We start from the raw sequence: 19,733 nt of genomic DNA, 5'->3' as shown, positions 1-19,733 counted from the left end.
GAAAGCGATACGCCGCTGGCTCTGTCGCGCCAATACGCAAGCGCGATAGAGATAGATATCTACTAGCGCTTCGTTTCGTGAGCGTTTCGTGAGCGATTGTGCCATTCGGCTAGCCACCCAGGTCACACCTTTGGAGATGCAAAACGTTTTTATTTGTAACATCAGTGAGTATAACTATATATTTTTTAAATTATTTAGCCCAGTCTTGTTTTGAATCTAGTTACCTGGATCAAATTCGTTAAGATAATCTCGATACTCAGATTGACGTGATTTATGTATTGACGTTAGTCAAAATGATGACTGATGTGATGTGAGGATTTTCATTTGATCATTTTTATGGCAAAGCCTTTGCTTTTGGCTAGTCTGTGGCCAAGAGTAAGCCCATTTATAATAATAAAAAAAGGATTTTTAAAGTGTAAAACCAGTGGGTTAATTCAATACTCAATGTGCACCTTATACAAAGTAAGCGAAACATTAAAATTAAACTGAAAAAAAAAATCTTTGGTGAGATTATGTTGGTTGTGTTTGTTAATGCATTTTCAAATATTTTTTTCTTAACTATCTTTTTTAATATTCCAATATAATTATGAGCGACCGAGCTTTGCTCGGTTCTATTTTATTATAACACGTGAATCACGTCTTTAAAAAAAAACTCTTATAAATACAAAAAAAAAACAAAAATCATTAATGTATGTGTGTTGTCAAAAACAAAAACTTAATATCTGGCCCTGATTACTAATGCGTGCGAACGTTAGGCCGACCTCGTAAAACGAAATTAACGATCATATTTCACGAAAACGCATGAAAACTCGAAAATTCGCGTTTTCCGGGATCTAAGGCTACGCTATATCGATTTTTCACCCCCGAAAGTCCACATAACAAATTTCAGCGAAATCGTTAGAGCGGTTTCCAAGGTCGTCGGTATATATATAAATAAATAAATATACAAAAATTGCTCGTTTAAAGGTATACTCGATTTGGTATGGGATTGTATACCCGAAGAAAAAAAACTTACAATGCTGCAATATTTTTAGATAGATTTTAGATTTAGATTTTAGATAGAAAAATGCACAGACACACACAGATTATATGCATATAGTTTTAAGTTCATTCTGTTTTTGATTTCTTAAACTATGCATTATGAAGTAATTTTGTTATTAATTGAGATGTTAATTTTATTTCTTATTACTCTATAAACTTCTGTATTACATTATTTTTACTATAATATCAAGTAAGGAAAACCGGTGCCTCTTAATACCAGCTTAAAAAAGAAATGCCAACCTTTTTTTTTTTATTTATATCACATGTACACTTTTAATAACACTTTATAATAATTATAGGCGAGCGGCCCTTACCCTAAGCGCCCCTGCAATCGCGAAGCTTCTACTCGTTTCGAGAGGACGCCACTGCACATAAAAGCGCGCGGCGCGGGCCACTCGAACGTCATTCAAATTCAAACAACGGTCGAGTTCGAAGCGATCTCAAACAAGTGAAATCTGTGCCTTCATTTCATTCTTCTGCGTCAATTGCTATTGAAAGTACGCGATTTACTTCAAGAAGAAGCAGTTATCTGAATTAAAGAAAATGTCTCTGCTTCCGTTCCTGTTTGATTACGAGTTCGAGCGTCCCCGCCGGTTGATGGATCAGCATTTCGGCCTGGCGTTGACTCCGGACGACATTCTAAGCGCCAGCGTTGGACCCTTGATGAGCCGCGAGTACTATCGCCCGTGGCGTCAGTTAGCTACCGCCGCTCGGGACCTAGGCTCTAGCATCAAGGCCGATAAGGATAAGTTACAGATCAACTTGGATGTGCAGCATTTCTCCCCGGAAGAGATTTCTGTGAAGACTGCGGACGGTTACATAGTGATTGAAGGCAAGCACGAAGAGAAGAAAGATCAGCATGGTTTCATCTCGCGCCAGTTTAAGCGTCGCTACGCGTTGCCTGAAGGCTGTACGCCAGAGGCGGTCGAGTCTCGCCTTTCGTCCGATGGTGTGCTATCTGTGACAGCTCCGAGAGTGGTGCCTCCAGAGATCCAGGGTGAGCGCAAGGTCCCGATCTCGCAAACCGGCCCTGTTCGCAAGGAACTGAAGGAGAACGCCAATGGAGATAACACTAACAAGTAATTCACTTAGATCTATTAATTTCGGTGATACTAATCTCATTCCTATAGGAAAGAGACTGATTGTTTAAGTTCTAATAAATAAGCTTTGTTTATAATGACGTTCTTTCACTGCCTCACATCCCCTATAATTACTTAATACCCCTCATGGTAAGTGCGTTTGCATATTATCCGATCCAATACCTATCGATATTCATATACATTTGATTGCGATTAGAGTGCATTCATTGCACATAGCATTGCAGACAAAAACTATTGAGGAAGGTTTTAAATCGGCGCTGCCTTGACAATCGATCGTTATATTCGTTATTCATTTCATTTCAGTAAACTTGATAATGGTTATTACCATTATCTTGGTTATTTACATGCCATTGGCACGACACTACGAACTTAAGAGGCTAGTCAGGCTTGTGCAGGTGATGACTACCGGTCTAGCCGAAGTGACAATCGTTCACGCTCCGTAGTGGACGTCATGCTGTCCGGCAGAACCACATTGTCTTTCGGAAACATAAACCTATCAGAAAATATCTATGAGATATCTATAAATTCTAGGACCATTTGGAAAAATTCTATATGCCTAATGGTGCTCCCACACTGGCTGTTCTGTTGTCCCTGTCTGTCACACCATAACCTCAATATTCTCTTCATACTCGATGTGAATATTGTGTTAGGTTAGTCTTCCACTGTGTATTATTCCATTTTCTCATTAGGGCCCATTTAGATGGTACGAGAACTCGCTTACGAGTTTTATTACAATGCGTTATTTGATGGCTGTGCAAAATTGTATGTACATTGTACCCTCAACAGCCCGCAATGTACTAAAATCGCATGCGAGTTCGCACGCCGCAGTCTAAGCCAGCGTTCCCACTTAAGCGTCGCGTGTCTCGTGGCGCGCAACGGACGTCCGCGCCACGCCACCTGAGTGTAATTCAAAAAACGTCTGATGTGGCCGGTCCCTAAGGTGCGACCACACCGCTGCTTAAAAAACGGCGACGGTACGGAATCGCAGTGACGCATCGTATCTGTACCGTTTTTACCGCATGGTCCACAGACCGCTGCTCAAAATACGCAGACTGTACGGAATCGCAGTGAGCAGTGATGCATCGTATCCATACCGTTTTTACCGCATGCTCCCCACACCGCTGCTCAAAATACGCAGACGGTACGGAAACGCAGTGACTTTCGTATGGGACTAATGGGACACGTCTGTGGTAAGGTGAATTTCAAAGCATTGCGTTCGTTCATACTCATACCGTATTCAATTACCTAATCAATTTCTTGAATAATTCATGTAGAGTCTGTTCGGAGAATGTATTGGACCCCTGACAATAATCTGTGTTTGGAGGACCCTTCGTCAGTATACTCTGAAGGTGTATAATACATAACATAATACATACTAGGTACTAATGTAGGTACTATTATGTAATAGGTAGATTAAAAGCTAGACTTAAAAGGCTAGCCTAATCTACGAATGGAACATTTTATGCATATTTTACCGCTTCTAAACTTCTATGCCACGGTAAAATGTTACAAGGCAGAACATAAAATATCTGGTCATGATAATTTCTGGGGCCCATTTCTCGCAGCTACAAGTTGGAAAAAGACTTCCGCTTATAAATTGTAACTTTCAGTTTTGAGAAATGAGCCCCTGCACCTCCTTAGGGACCGTCCACACTCAAGAGACGCATGTCCGCCGACGCGGAACGGATGTCAGCGCCACGCCGACTGAATGTAATTTAAAAAACGTCTCTTCAGTACATTTTGTATAGGAAAGACGTAAGACGCGCCCCCAGGCGGCGCGGCGCGCGCCAAGCGACGCGTCGCCTGGGGCGCGCCAAGCGACGTCCCTTGCGCGTCCTTCCTATACAAAATGTACTGAGGAGACGTTTTTTAAATTACATTCAGGCGGCGTAGCGCTGACGTCCGTTCCGCGTCGGCGGACATGCATCTCTTGAGTGTGGACGGTCCCTTAGAAGCCATTGCGCAATTTCGAGTTTTCGACTAGTCGCCGGCGACTCGGTCTCTCGGCAACCAAAACGTATGCAACTAACCGGCGCGGCGTCCAAGTGCGTAATCACAAAAAACACAGAGTCACAGTTGCCGAAGAGACTTGAACTCACGGCCTCAGGGTCAACAAGAGGTCCTATTGATGAGGTATTGGTGGCTCAGATGACAGAGCGCTGGAGTATAGTCCCAGTGACTGAGTTGAACTGTCATCCAAGCCAGTAATTTTCCAAATTGGGTTAGTTCTAGGTTCACTAAATTCCTGTTTCGTCACATTCTAATGTGACTCTGATTGTCCTGTATCTATTGACCCTACAGAAAAGAAAACCGCAGATAGGCAAATAACTCTAGATCTTAGTTAAAGTGTTGATTTGTTGCAGATGAGTAAGTTTGCCAGAGCTCATCGTCGGCAATGCGCAAGTTACAATCTTCGGAGACTGCTTACCAATCGGCCAGATCTTATAGGTATATGATGGGTATATGCTTGTTTGCCACCCAGGTTAGTATAAAAATGTATAGTTATTTGTTTTACAAGGGTGCAAAGTTGTTGTTTAACAGCACGTGCCAATATTGATACCCGAGCAAGCGAAAGATTCCAATATTGAACCGCGAGCGTAGCGAGAGGTTCAAAAAGTGGAATCTTGAGCGTTGCGAGAGTTTCCGAGGCACGAGGATTAAACAAACTTTGCCACCGAGTGAAACACTAAATTTTTCACCACACCAACACGAACAAAATACTGACAATAAAACATAGGAAAATTCTATCAGCATTTTGTATTAAATTACTTTGCACTCTTGTGGATAAAATGCAATTTTGCTATCTGTTTTCGAATAGCAAAGTAAGCCTTTACCAATTGGTGTGGTGAAATAGTTATTTGTTATACAAGGGGGCAAAGTTGTATTTTAACGCCGAGTGTGGAATTGAAAAACGAGCAAGTGAAAGGATTCTATAGTTGAACCACGAGCGAAGCGAGTGGTTCGAGAATAGAATCCTGAACTTGCGAGTTTTTTAACACACGAGAAGTAAAATACATTTGCACCCGAGTGTAACACAAAACTTTTCCCCTCACTATAGCGAGGAAACTACAACGCAAAAAATGCGTTTATCACTGCTTCCAGTAGTTCTACAGGTGGTAAATCATCTTTATTACTAGATTCACCTACTTTTATCAATTTAAAAGCAGTTAGTTTGACTTTATTCAAGGTCAAATTACTTTACCCACTAGTGGATAAAATGCGTTTTTACCCGCTGGTATTAAAGGACAAAACACGTGTTTCCGAGCTGGTGAGGGGAAAAAAATATTGCGTCATCATCCTAAAGGTCTGTTCACATCAGCACGAAACGTTAAACGTTATTTTGGTGTACTCGTATATTCTTTTCGTTCTTTAATAAAGTGTTCTTTGAGTCAGGCATCTTCTGGGCGAGCTGTTTACTTACTCACATGCTTCCAGTAGCTAGAGCTACGAGTTTGCACACCTCTGAATTGCTTGCAGTAGCTTTGGCTACATAACGGAGTATCGAAATGTTTGACTAATTTTATGTCGAAGCAATTTAGAGCGCCTTTCATGAAAATCCAAATCACGAGCTGTTCGTTTCGTCTTTACACCGCACAGAATCAGTCAAATAGTGATTAATTATTAACATATGTCACAGAATACATATTAGTCAATTTAGTCATAATGTAGAATGAAAAATAAAACGAAAATAGCCTAATTATTGCCCCTCAAAGAAAGATTCAATTTATGCAGCCGTTAGTCACAGTTGGTCATTCAAGAAAATGTCAATTTTCCAGTATCATTTCAACATTTAAAGTATTCGTAATGAGGCAACTAAGGCAAGTAATTAAATGATAATTTAGTTTGCAACAAGGTAAAGGCAAGCGCGGCTGTGTTCTGCAAAAAAATATTCAGTTAAAAAAAATAGGATATTTATTTTTAATAGACAAGCGGCATATTATTGTAGATATTTGTTAATGACCATAATAAAAACAATTGTAGTCTTCATGAAGATATTGAAAACACATATTATAGAGGGTTTTAAGAAAAATGAAATTGGGAATTCCGCATATTTGTACAAACAGGTGAGTTACACAGATGTCAATTATAATATTTTAATTTTACAAGCTTTTCTTTAACATGCAGTTACTGTAGGTATGCGTAAAGTACGGGTCAAATTTTGCATGTATGTACCTATTTACTGTAATATGGCAGTAATACCATGATACATAATATAACCTAACCACAAATTAAAAATAAACCCATTAAAATTTTGAAAAAACGCCCGACCGCGGCATAGTGGACCGATTTTCATGAAACATGGCTTAGAACACTCCTGACTAAGTGCGTTTTCACATTATCCGATCCGATATCGGATGTCGGAAGGATTTCAAAGGCAAAAATCAAGATGGTGGCTTCAATGTATGGAATATCGGTCCGACATCCGATATCGGATCGGATAAGTGAAAACGCACTACTAAAGGCTCTACCAAAATTGAAATTTAGTACAACAGATAGATCTCTTTAGCCTGCAATTAATAACTTAGAGATGAAAATGCTGATGATAATGGTATAATTAATCAACTGTTTGTTATCAATGTTATCATCTTTTAATGCAAGAAATTGCAACAATGGGAATTAATGGCCATTATGGAGGTGATAATTGATAGAGATCGCTGTAATTTGTAATAGTGACGTCATTTTTATGGTTCCGTTTATGTATACATTCTGAAGTAAATAAAAATAATTCTAAATATATGTTTCGTTCGTCAAATTTCCTCATCTGCGGCCGATTTTTGAGTCTGACGCGTTCGAATTCAGAAAATTGTCACTGAAAATAATATATAGGCAAGTCACCGTTTTCAACCGGTATTTTAGTGACAGTGAGACTCAAAAATCGACCCCCTGTACCTTTAAAACATTTTTTCTTTCTTTGTTTTTTTTCTTTCGTTGACCTCAGAAATGCGTGGTTAAAATTATTCCGTTTCGTCGTGGGCACCTTGTACATTCACGATGTGCGAGGAAGTCATCAGTTCCCTGGTCATTCATTACGTTATACTTATTCAACTAGACGCTTCGCGATTTCTGCAAAAAAAACTTGCGCGCCAGCGGCCTTTTGGTAGAGTTTCGACACCAAAAGCACTCCCTGATTCCCGCTAAAAGTGCCGCCCACCCGCTCTCGGTTATCACACAGTTCTTACCACCTGTCAAGAACGTGACCAGTCGACCTGTATTTTTAACCGCCTTCCAAATCTCAAGGGAAGGGGTTCTCAATTCGTCTGTATTTTTTTTATTTTTTTTAATGTTTGTTCCTCGATATCTCCGTCGTTACTGGACCGATTTTGAAATTTTTTTTTTGATTGAATGTATATGCATACAGATTGGTCCCATTTTTCTCAGAACCCAGTTCTGATGATGGGATCCTGGAGAAATCGAGGGAACTCCTCAAATCTGAAAGGCATACATATGGTGATTTTTGTGTTTTTAAAGGAACAGCATGCATTTACGTACGGAACAGTGACATTTGGTGCAGTGGAACTCCTGATGATGGTCAAAATGGAACTCCTCAAATCTGAACGGCACACTTATAGTGACTTTGGTATTTTTATAAGAACAGCATGCACTTACGTCCAGAACAGTGACATTTGGTGCAGTGGAACTGCTGATGAAGAGTGAGCCGCCCCTGGTTAGAGTTCCGTTCTGATAATCATTCTCATCTGTAAGTACTTCAGAATCATCCAAATTTCAAAATTGGTTCAGAAATGACGGAGATATCGAATAACAAACATTAAAAAATCGAATTGATAACATAATCCAACATTTGAAAGTATTTATCACTGAACCCCAAAGGAAAGCGGTTTTTTTTCTTAAAAATTATTTCACTCATACAAGCATGGTACGCGTTCGCCTACACGAGCTTAGACTGTGTGCATAGGAACGCGCTTCTTTCATAATATATTTGATCGCCATTATCCGAGCTCTAGACCAGCACCCATCAAGACATAACTCACGATTAATGGCACCACCCTCTCGATTAAAACTACACTCGTCTGGCCCTTTCAAAATGTCAATAAAATTGTACAATAAATTATCTGAAGACATTAAAAAAGAAGTAAATTTCAATATACCTCTATTTGTAAATACTTAAAAAAAAAACAACTAGTAACTAAGACGTACTACTGAAAGAATAAGTATTTAAATGACCAACTATAGATAATAATTAGCATGTTATAGTGTTTACCTAGTGTAAAAGAAAAATATTAGTGTGAGTTAGTGTTAGTACAAGTTACTTTTAAGAATTGCCATGCCCTTACGGGGGGCGGCTCATATAGCATGTAGGCATGAAAGCAAATAAATTATTTGATTACTTAATCAAGCAATTTATCATTTTGATTTTGATTTTTCATTAGTCTTAGTCTTAATCATAAAAAAAACCGGCCAAGAGCGTGTCGGGCCACGCTCAGTGTAGGGTTCCGTAGTTTTCCGTATTTTTCTCAAAAACTACTGAACCTATCAAGTTCAAAATAATTTTCCTAGAAAGTGTTTATAAAGTTCTATTTTTGTGATTTTTTCATATTTTTTAAACATATGGTTCAAAAGTTAGAGGGGGGGGGACGCACTTTTTTTTCCTTTAGGAGCGATTATTTCCGAAAATATTAATATTTGCAAAAAACAATCTTAGTAAACCCGTATTCATTTTTAAATACCTATCCAAAAATATATCACACGTTGGGGTTGGAATGAAAAAAAATATCAGCTCCCACTTTACATGTAGGGGGGGTACCCTAATAAAACATTTTTTTCCATTTTTTATTTTTGCACTTTTTTGGCGTGATTGATATACATATTGGTACCAAATTTCAGCTTTCTAGTGCTAACGGTTACTGAGATTATCCGCGGACGGACGGACGGACGGACGGACGGACGAACGGACGGACGGACAGACAGACATGGCGAAACTATAAGGGTTCCTAGTTGACTACGGAACCCTAAAAAGCTCAAGTAATCACTTGCCGGCCTTTATTCTGGGTGTACCTACGCTCTTTTCTTGAAGGTTTGAAAGTCGTATCTGTCCGGAAATACCGTAGGAGACAATTCATTCCACAGGTGTGCCAAAAGTTTAGATATATGTACCTATAGTTGTATACTGTTTACAATTTTAGGTGTTGGCAACCATCGCATCAAGCTTTCTCTGCCTGTCTGCGGGGCTGACCAATGGCATCAGCGCTGTTCTGCTGCCGATGTTGGTCAGTGACAGCACACTCTCTTGGGGACCAGGTTTTGGACCATGGATAGGTCAGTTCTAAAAGTTTAAAAGACTATTTTCGGTGTGCACAAATATATTACCAAATAAGTTGGGACTTCAGCTAACTTACAGAGCAGCATTGCTGTAAACCACAATATTATTTTTAAAATATACCTACCAAGAGTTAGGGTTTTTCCCAAACCTATATCGACGTGGAATCGGCTCTAGCGGACCAAAAATCGCACGTTAGTGCGTTTTCACATTATCCGATCCGATATCGGATGTAGGACCGATATCCCATATATTTTAGCCGCCATCTTCGATTTTTGCCTTTGAACTTCTTCCTACATCCGATATCGGATCGGATAATGTGAAAACGCACTTAGTATGCAGACGCTTACGTGTCGGCGTCGTCGTCACTATATAAAAGCATGCGTATACACATTTATACTATACATTTTTACAGCCGCCATAGCTCCAATTTCATCGATCCTGGGCTGCATCTGCGTCGGTACACTACTGGACGGCTACGGAAGGAGGACTGTCCATATTATCCTGGCCTTCCCGTTCATAGCAGGCTGGATGTTCATGGCGTTTGCTGACGACTTCCCTACAATGATGGTTGGAAGGTTAGAACCTAATTGTCTATGCTTTCTTTTCTTGGCGTTTTAATTTCAATCAGAGCCGAGAAAATGTCTGTTTGTAGATCAGGACCAGGGAAAGGGTCATTTCCAATTGAGTGACGTAATCTATGGCGAAAGGGTTTTCTCTAAATACCAAACTATCGCCCACTCAATGAGCCTGAACAGCCATAATTTGGTAAGGTAAAGGTGGGGGAAGATTGGAGGGTTTTTCTTGCGGGGTAAGATCTCTGTCGCTCGATCGCTCATAATGCTTCGTTATGCGGAAGATTTTTCATCATAGCCCTCAAGAAAAACCCTTCAATTTTCCCCCGCCTTACCTTATATCGAATTGCACATAAGCATCACATTATCTGCCACTCACTTCGATACTTAGGTATTACTTATCTTGTCGTATTTGGTGCTTGACATACATATTTAAACAAACTCAAGGCTAAAGCTGTTTATAGAAAGTTTTTTATCGAGAAAAATGCTTGTTTCTAACCGACGTAATTACTAATACTACTAGGTATTACTAGCCGATATTTAGGATAAACAGATCGTACCTTTGCGGAGGTTCTTTTTTACCAATCTCCGACTGATCTTTGAAGATAACGTTTTAAATTGATGTAAAAGAATATCATATAATTACGAAGGTATATATTATGATAAGTAAATAATCATTTTTTCAGGTGCCTCACAGGTTTAAGCTACGGTGCCGTCCGTCCCGCCACCATCATCTACCTGGGAGAAATAAGCGACCCAAAATACAGAGGCATCATACTCCTATGTCCATCTCTAGCTTTAAATATAGGAGTACTACTTAGCCATGTCATAGGTTCATTCATTTATTGGAGAACGACGCTTTTGATATGTGTTGCGCCTAGCGCAATGATGTTCGCACTGCTCTTCTTTCTAAAAGAGAGTCCTTATTGGCTGATAGCTCAAGGAAGGGTGGACGAAGGTGTCGAATGTTTTAGGTGGTTTAGAGGAAGTGAGGCAACAGCAGAAAGCGAACTACAAAATGTGGTCGAAAAACAAAAGGGGATAACGTCTAGATTCAGTGTAAAAGAAGTGTTGGAGACATTCTGCAGTAGCGCATTTATAAAACCAACTGTAACTGTTGTCTTCATCTTCTTAGCTGTTCAAATGTGCGGTATCAACGCATTTCCGTTTTACGCTTACGATTTATTAAAGACTATGTTTGGCACTACTGGCGAAAGCCATATCGCTACATTCTTTCTTATGGTGGCAGTAGATTTGATAAGAGTCGCAGTAAGTATTGTAATTTGCTTGTTTGGTAGGAAAATGCGTCGGAAATTAGTTTTTGTAGTTGCTGCTTACGGGACAACTGTAATTCTGGCCGGTTTAGTGATTTGTGGCTTTTATCAAAAATTATATGCTCTACCTTTAATACTCCTAGTGTTGTATACTTGTGCAGCCAGCGCTATAGCTAGTTTAGGATGGACTTTTATAGCCGAACTATATCCAACAAAAGTGAGAGGTTTAGGGTCTAGTTTGAGTGGTGTGATATGTTTTATATTACTCTCTATATGTATTAAAATGACCCCTGACTTGTTGTGGTCAGGGGGATCAGTGATGTACGGTACTTTTGCTTGTTTGACGGGTCTGAGTGCTGTTGTCTTGACGTTTATATTGCCCGAGACGAACGGAAGGAGGCTACAGGATATAGAAGACAGTTATGATAAGAGAGATAAGGATATCATAGTTACTGCTTTGTAAAATTGAAAAAAATTAGCAGATTCGCCATTACCACTGTTACCAGTGACTATATATATGTCGCTTAACTTCAAAACTGGGTAAATCGATTCTGCTATAAGGTTGATTATGTTTCAGATAATATTAATTTTTTTAGATATTCAACCTTAATGCAGAATGGATTTACCCAGGTTTGAAGTTAAGCGACACAATTATGTAAGAGTATAATTATAACCAAATTATAATTACTCAACTGAAATAAAGTATCCTAGTTCTAAGTGTGTTTTAATTTTTATCCTATCCTTTATAACTACTTGACTAACAGCTACTCGGTCCTTGGACCTTGGACGGTGGACAGCTTTCGAGATATAATATATTTTAAGAGTCCTGGTGCCCTACTTACAGAATACCTGAATAAAAAGTATCTGAACAAGGGTCCAATAAATGGTGAGAGTTGGAAATGTTGGAATCATATGTGTAGTTTAAGTATACAATACTCTGTGTGTACTTTTGTAGGTATATATGTATTGTATATACTTCATTAACGTTTTTTCAAGCACTTATCTGTTTACATTAAAGCTTAGGGGCACTGTGTCAATTATAAAATAAGAGAACTTATAAACGAAAGAGAAAATTTAATAAATGTATAAAATCAGTCTCACTTAACAATCAATCTTTTAACACTACGCTTCCTTAGGAGGCTCCTCGGCGACACTCACACTTCTCACCGGCCCCGTGTGTGTGATCGGCACTGAGCGTTCTCCTTTCGCCTCCTCAGCCTTCAAAGGAGCCACCACAGTCAACACACCATCCGACGACAACCTGGACTGCACAGCATCAGGATTCGACCCCTCCGGAAGCTTGAACCTTCTCGAGAACTGTCTGGATATAAAACCGTGTTCATCCTTCTTTTCTTCGTGCTTGCCTTCGACAACTATGTATCCGTTAGAAGTTTTCACTGTGATCTCGTCTGGTGAAAAGTGCTGGACGTCCACGTTGACCTGCCATTTGTCCTTGTCGACTTTGATGGTGGATCCGTCTTGAGGCCACCAGGGTTTGAGTCGGGAGACTAGGGGGCTGGTTGCTGCGCCTAATAGGTCTTCAGGGTCAAAGCGAGCCCGAAGTTTTGGTCGAGGAGCCGACGAGGCCATTGTGGCACTGAGTAGTCGAAGAAGTAAGGGCAGAGAGACATGTTTGCTAGAGGTTTTTGTTTGTCTCTGGTTCGCGATCGTGTTCAGACTGATGGAATGCGCGAGCGCTGGGGATATATATAGGTGGGTTGGCAAACATTGGCGTATTATTTAGAGATTCTCGATGCATGTTCGTTTAGATGCGAGAAGCTTCTTTACTACACGTACGTAAACACATTGGAGATGTGTTTTCGACTTGCAATAGGAATCCAGGAATTCTCATGCACCCTTTTTGGCGAAGCATTGAGATGGATAAATTGGTTTATGAATATCATTAAGTATATATTTTTCGCTATTACAAATGGAGACTTTTTGTGAACTAAAATAAGTATTATTATACTATTGATAAAAAAGGTAAGCAAATCACTCATTACTCCTAATTGAATTAATTATGTCATGTACCTAACTGTTATTAGTTACAGTTTAGTAGTATATGTACCATACATTATCTACACATCTCATCAACGTTTTTATGACTCTTATCTATACTTGAAGTTGAATCTAATTTCGAGAAAAGGTGAGAAACATCTAGATCGACACATTCGGTCATTGCCCACTCAGGCACTCTGTGGCGCAAAATCACCAACATTCATATCAACCGCGTGAAAAAAATGACCAAAATAGTAAATTAGGTAGTAATACAAGTGCGGAAAAGAGGAAGTTCGAGACGAGTGGCGATAAATTAAAACACGAGCGAAGGGAGTGTTTTAAATCGTCACTATTTACGAATTTTCTCTTTGCACGTCTATAGATGAACGATGTTTTTCAGTATTACATATGGCCCTTTGAAGTTTCAACCTGACAAGAAATGTCCTACTTTGCGAAAATAGTGCGGCAAAAAAAACAGCTTATGTAACTACTGAAGAATGCATTATTTGCGAAATAGTCATAGCTATAAAATTGGGGCAGATTTTTTTTTCTTGTATTTTACTTTTTTTTTCAAATGCGGGAATTTTTGTACTTTTTCTGCTCAGAAGGATTAGCTCTTTCGATTCCGCATGAGAAAAAAAAATGTCTCACATTTTTATTTCCACAGAGTTACAATTTCTCGTACTTAACTTGTTTGATCGTAACTCAGAGGAGGAAGGCAAAAAAATGTATGCAAATTTTGGGACATTTTATGTCTCCTAATGGAGCTCATGATTCTGAGTAGAAAAAGTACAAATATTTCCAAAATTAAAAAAATTGAAATCGACAACAAACTAAAGTGCCAATACTTCTTCACCTTAAGGTTTGCCGGTGGAGTGGAACCTTGTCACTTTGGTGATGGTAGATATCTCTATTCTATTATAGTTAGAGGTATAGTAGAGCAAATAAATGTACTGTTTTATCTAGATAGTATAGGTACATGAATATTTACGTGGGCAGACAGAAGTCAGACGTGAACGTAAACACGTTTTACGTATTTTTGTTGACATGAACATTGAACACTCCAGAACTTTATCAGCGATACAGAAAAATAAAAATATGCATCAGAGTATCATCAGAGGTATAATTTTAGTACCATCATAAAACGCGTTTGTATTGTTAATTTGTTACTCGAAGTCTGACTCAAGTTCCTTTGTAAAAAGATCGCTTTTGGATTGGTGTGAGCAGTCTTGATAAGTCGTTGTCAAAGATAACTAGTATTCTAGTATGTTTATATGAGTCATAGCTCACGGCGATGAATTATTACGTGTCGCATCGAGTTATTTCAGTATTATGAATTGTGTACGTTTAACTTTTCAGCAGGTGGGATTTCCTTTGACGCTTGATATACTGGGTATGCTACAGGTGGGGTATGCAAATGGTAGATATGAACTTAGCCTATCAGAAAAGTTGGAAAATGAGGTACCTACAGTCAAGTGCAAAAATACGTATCGATTTTATCCGCTCAAAAATATGTACCGAGACCTTATTTCGCCGACATAAAGTGCTATGGGACATATTTTTGATAAGTTGTACGCACCCATATTTTTACACTTGACTGTACCTACTTCGTCCCTAGAAAAACCAAAGTATATCTGCAAGTAGTAAAAAGCGCCAATAATTGACATAAATATTCCTGATATATGGTAATGGTAATAAGAAACTATGGAAGCCAATAAAAGCAAACGAATACATAAATAGAAATTGCTTTCTTAATTGCCTATGCTAAGGCAACTATGTACCTACTTTTAGGAATTAATTATGTGTAGTATATGCACCTACTTTGCTAGAATTTTTTTGAGCGAATTTTTTTTTATAGTGCAACATCTGAGTCACGACCTTACGTGGGTTTTATCTTATTTCTGCATAAAGTTGATACAAACTCTATACAAAAATAAGCTCTTTTGAAAATACTTGAAAAAAATTGTAATTACAAGCAGTCTGTGCAGTAGACAAAATATACCATGGCGACAACGCATTTTTCTCTATGCTGACTAAATTCTACTTATTAGGAACATTAGGGACCGTCCCCACTCAAGAGACGCATGTCCTGAGGCGCGGAACGGAGGTCCGCGCCACGCCGCCTGAATGTAATTTAAAAAACGTGTCCTCATTACATTTTGTATAGGAAGGACGCGCAAGGGACGCGCAAGAGACGTCTCTTGCCTGGGGGCGCGTCATACGTCTTTCCTATACAAAATGTACTGAGGAGACGTTTTTTAAATTACATTCAGGCGGCGTGGCGCGGACGTTCGTTCTGCGCCTCAGGACATGCGTCTCTTTTGTGGGGATGATCCCTTACGCCGTGTCTTGCGTGGGCGACGGTCGCGCGACCGTCGCGTGACCGTCGCCGTCGCGTCTCATACTTCCATATCGATAAGGTTTGATTTCGTATGCGTCGCATCACCGTCGCGCGATCATCGCGCGACCGTCGCCCACGCAAGCCACGGCGTTAGACCGTGAGGTGACCGTGACTCACGACTCACTCGCAGTGAACTCGCTGTGCGCTCGCCTCGCTTTTAATTCTCTCATGTGATAAGTATGTCAGAATCAAAAGACAGCAAAAAACGTTGTCAATCAAAATCAAAACTTTACTTGAACATTCGGCGACTATTTTACATCATTCTTCTTTTTACAATCTTCAATCATTTTCTTACAATAATCAGTAGTTGACAATTTCTCTTTCTGCACCTCAACGATAGATTGGTCTTCTGGTTTTTTATCGGTAAGAGAAATAGGCACGGCCATTTCACAAGGCAAATTTATTTCACAATGCTCTCTGGGCGCTGTAATAGTTAAAGTACCATCAGGAGACAATTCAGACCTTATTGCCTGAGGATTACAACCTTTGGGGAGCCTGAATTTCCTCGTAAATTGTCTTATAATGTAACCTCTTTTAGTTTCTCGCTCCTGTTTGCCTTCGATGCAGACATATTCTGGTCTGGCTTTGACTCTGATCTCTTCTTTGAGGAACTGGTGCACGTTTAGAGTTATTTCGAACTTCTCTCTACCGATTTTGATGGTTGGTCGAAGATTCCTGATTTGCTGGAAGGACACTGCTGGTAGAATGCGAGGGCATAATAGTCTTAACATCATTTTGATGTATTTAAAATGATAATAATTAATTGAAATACACGTTACAATTTTAATTTATGTAAAAATGTTTTTATCCGCTACATCAGCGCTACATGTTTATTTATTTTGATAATGTCAGTGTCAAAAACAGTTTTGATCGATATTTTTTTTTAAATGTACTTGGCTTTGGTACACCCAAAGAATACTTACTAAAGTAAATTTAAAAAAAAATCATGGTGCGAAGAGTTGATAACCCATACAAAATAGTATTGGGTTGGCACAAAAGTAATGAGACACTTGGTTTACGTTTTATATTTTTTGACGACCGGTCTGGCCTAGCGTGTAGTGACCCTGCCTGCTAAGCCGCGGTCTCGGGTTCGAATCCTGGTAAGGGCATTTATTTGTGTGATGAGCACAGATATTTGTTCCTGAGTCATGGATGTTTTCTATGTACAAGTTTGTATATTATATGTATCGTTGTCTGAATACCCACAACACAAGCCTTCTTGAGCTTACCGTGGGACTCGGTCAATCTGTGTAAGAACGTCCTATAATATTTATTTATTTATTTATTTATTTATTTATTTATTTATTTATTTATTTATTTATTTCTTTATTATTACAATACAAAAAGCTTAGTCGATGATGTAATCACCATTAGCATCTATGCCTTCTTGCCAACGATCAAGTTTGGATGCCTTTCGCCCAGAACTCTGATGGCTGTGCCTCGAAAAAGTTGTTCAACTCCACCTGTACATCATGGAAATCATTGAATTGTTTACCCCGCAAATGTCATTTCAGGGCTCTAAACAAATGAAAGTCTGATGGTGCGAGGTCTGGAGAATAAGGTGGGTGGGGTATCGTCTCCCAGCCCAAGTTCTGCAGCTGTTGGCGAACGGTAGATGCGACATAAGGTCGAGCGTTATCATGTAGTAAAATTACAGTGGCTCGTCTTCGTCGTTTTTTCTTGATAGCAGAAGATAGTCCGGTGAGCTGTGTTGAATATTTGTTAGCGTTTACAGTTTCATTGTGTAATAGTTAATGAAACAGCATGCCTTGCGAGTCCCAGAAACAACAAAGCAAAACTTTTAAGCGGTTCTTTTGACTCAGCTTCGGTTGAGTTGGTGGCGTTTCTTCTCGAGGTAGCCAAAAAGCACGACGTGTATCGTTCTCATAATAAATCCATGATTCATCTCCCGTAACCAGATCAGTCAAAAACTCTTTACGTCGGGGTCGCAGCAAAAGTGATTGACAGATGGCGACACGGACTGCACGACTGGCGTCGTCGGTAAGGATGTGCGGTACCTATCGACCCAAAACTTTTCGATACCCAAGCTCATGCAGATGGTATTCCACAGCGTGGTGACTGCGGTACCCATCGAGCCAACACTTTTCGATACCCAAGCTCATGCAGATGGTATTCCACAGCGTGGTGACTGCAGTTAAGTGCTTCCGCTAATTCACGAGTAGTAGCATCAGGATTCGACTGTAGTTCGCGGCGTAAATCGTCATCATTGAATGCAGGTGGTCGCCCTGAGCGTGACTGACTTTCAAGGCTCCTGTCTCCTGATTTAAAACGGCGAAACCATCTGGACACCGTGGCATGGCTTGTACTTCCAGCGCCCAATGCAGTGTTGATATTGTCAGCCGCAGCCCGCGCACTGTGGCCTAACAAGTACTCGTATAAGTAAAGTGTTCGAACTTGTCGCTCGTCCATTTTATTTCAATCTAACTAAACCAATCACGAGGGCGGCTTTATATACCCTCACATTAGAAGTACCTAGAACGTTCTACAACATACTAGAATATTATCGAAAACAATTAACTTAAGAAAGGAAATGTATAGAGTTTTGTAGAGTGTGTCATTACTATTGTGCCAACCCAATATTTCGCGCCAATTCTACTAACAAGTTGGTTGTATTTTAGTATGATAATGAAAGCGCCATCTGTCGTCGAGTAGTAAAACTAAAACTACCAAATTGTATTTACAGTTGGTAGTGTCGCTACCGTCTACTTCAATTCATAGATTAAAAGGGTTCCAAGATTTCGCCACCAGCAAAATTGTGGTAATAGGTATTTGTCAATACGACAGCGGCGCGCGGCGTAACATAACAATGATATCTAGAAAAAAAAAGAAATTTCGCGAATGTCCTGGCGCGCCGGCCGGCTTGTCTGGCGTAAACAACTTCATGAGATAATAAAGTACACACAGTTTGTTTGTTCTTTTATCAGAATGTTTTATGTAATCTCTGTTTTTTTACATTGCACATTCCTATCTATGACTTTCATTGTCCAATTTATCAACTCAATAATTCTGATTTCGTGTGAAGTATTTATATTTTGGATTCTTATTCCTTATTCAAATTAAATGTGTTCGTAAACAATACTTTAACTTTACTGAAAAACAAGCTACCTATACCTACTTGTTGAACTAAACAAACTACTACGCGGACGTCCGTCGTAAAACGACCGCGACCGCGACCTATCAGTGTGCACGGAACAAAACATCCAGAGAGCCAGATTTCGATCGGACGTCCGTGCGCTCAAGGACGTCCGCGTCCGTCGACGATAGTTTGCACGGTTATGTGTATTTCCATTGTCCAGATTCCCGTCCGCGGTCGATTTACGACGGACGTCCGCGTAGTGTGTTCCTAGCTTTACTCCTACGAGCATAATCATACATACATCAATACATACCGACTTAGAACTTTGTCATTTTAAAACTTGTCAGACGCATTGATAATGCTTCCATTGAAATTTTAATCATTTACAAATATCTTCAAAAGACGCATTATATTTATCCCACCAGACGCAAATATCCACCTAGGTAATAGGTACTTACCTACTTACATGGGCACCTATAGGATAGGTATAGGCTACTAGACTCATATCGAATTTGGCACAATAAATGATTGTCTTCTGTAGTATTTCATATAAAAAAACAATATTTTCCCCTCACTAGCTCGGAAACACGTGTTTTGTCCTTTAATACCAGCGGGTAAAAACGCATTTTATCCACTAGTGGGTAAAGTAATTTGACCTTGAATAAAGTCAAATTAACTGCTTTAAAATTGATAAAAGTAGTGAATCTAGTAATAATAGTTATTTGTTATTACAAGGGGGCAAAGTTGTATTTTAACGCCGAGTGTGGAATTGAAAAACGAGCAAGTGAAAGGATTCTATAGTTGAACCACGAGCGAAGCGAGTGGTTCGAGAATAGAATCCTGAGCTTGCGAGTTTTTTAACACACGAGAAGTAAAATACATTTGCACCCCGAGTGTAACACAAAACTTTTCTCCTCACTATAGCGAGGAAACTACAACGCAAAAAAATACGTTTATCACTGCTTCCAGTA

General features: G+C 39.5%; 4 protein-coding genes across 7 annotated transcripts; 2 read left to right on the top strand and 2 right to left on the bottom strand.

The window, feature by feature from the left end:
* The first annotated feature begins 1,437 nt into the window (after positions 1-1,437).
* LOC125237579 (protein lethal(2)essential for life-like) lies at positions 1,438-2,218 on the top strand. The gene has a single exon (XM_048144709.1). It carries the CDS (start codon positions 1,585-1,587, stop codon positions 2,122-2,124), a length of 540 nt encoding a protein of 179 aa, XP_048000666.1. The 5' UTR covers positions 1,438-1,584; the 3' UTR covers positions 2,125-2,218.
* A 2,284-nt stretch (positions 2,219-4,502) lies between these two features.
* On the top strand, positions 4,503-11,777 carry LOC125237485 (facilitated trehalose transporter Tret1-like). 4 transcript variants are annotated; one of them, XM_048144593.1, is made up of 4 exons: positions 4,503-4,623; positions 9,284-9,416; positions 9,833-9,995; positions 10,679-11,777. In XM_048144593.1, exons 1-4 carry the CDS (start codon positions 4,537-4,539, stop codon positions 11,727-11,729), a joined length of 1,434 nt encoding a protein of 477 aa, XP_048000550.1. In that variant the 5' UTR covers positions 4,503-4,536; the 3' UTR covers positions 11,730-11,777. The 4 variants fall into 4 exon arrangements, with proteins under 4 accessions (XP_048000550.1, XP_048000552.1, XP_048000549.1 ...); XM_048144595.1 differs by having other exon boundaries at positions 4,567-4,589; XM_048144592.1 differs by lacking the exon at positions 4,503-4,623 and adding an exon at positions 6,006-6,205.
* A 548-nt stretch (positions 11,778-12,325) lies between these two features.
* LOC125237524 (protein lethal(2)essential for life-like) lies at positions 12,326-12,952 on the bottom strand. The gene is given in 2 exon segments (XM_048144647.1): positions 12,326-12,813; positions 12,816-12,952. Coding segments are annotated over 2 exon segments (507 nt in total). The 5' UTR covers positions 12,898-12,952; the 3' UTR covers positions 12,326-12,388.
* A 2,865-nt stretch (positions 12,953-15,817) lies between these two features.
* LOC125237511 (protein lethal(2)essential for life-like) lies at positions 15,818-16,476 on the bottom strand. Its single transcript, XM_048144633.1, has one exon. It carries the CDS (start codon positions 16,397-16,399, stop codon positions 15,914-15,916), a length of 486 nt encoding a protein of 161 aa, XP_048000590.1. The 5' UTR covers positions 16,400-16,476; the 3' UTR covers positions 15,818-15,913.
* Between the last annotated feature and the right edge of the window lie 3,257 nt (positions 16,477-19,733).

Source organism: Leguminivora glycinivorella, chromosome 21 (genome assembly GCF_023078275.1).
Source record: "Leguminivora glycinivorella isolate SPB_JAAS2020 chromosome 21, LegGlyc_1.1, whole genome shotgun sequence".
NCBI lineage: Eukaryota > Metazoa > Arthropoda > Insecta > Lepidoptera > Tortricidae > Leguminivora > Leguminivora glycinivorella.
The sequence above is the reverse complement of the archived record's forward strand: the minus strand, read 5'-3'. Positions and strand labels throughout refer to the sequence as shown.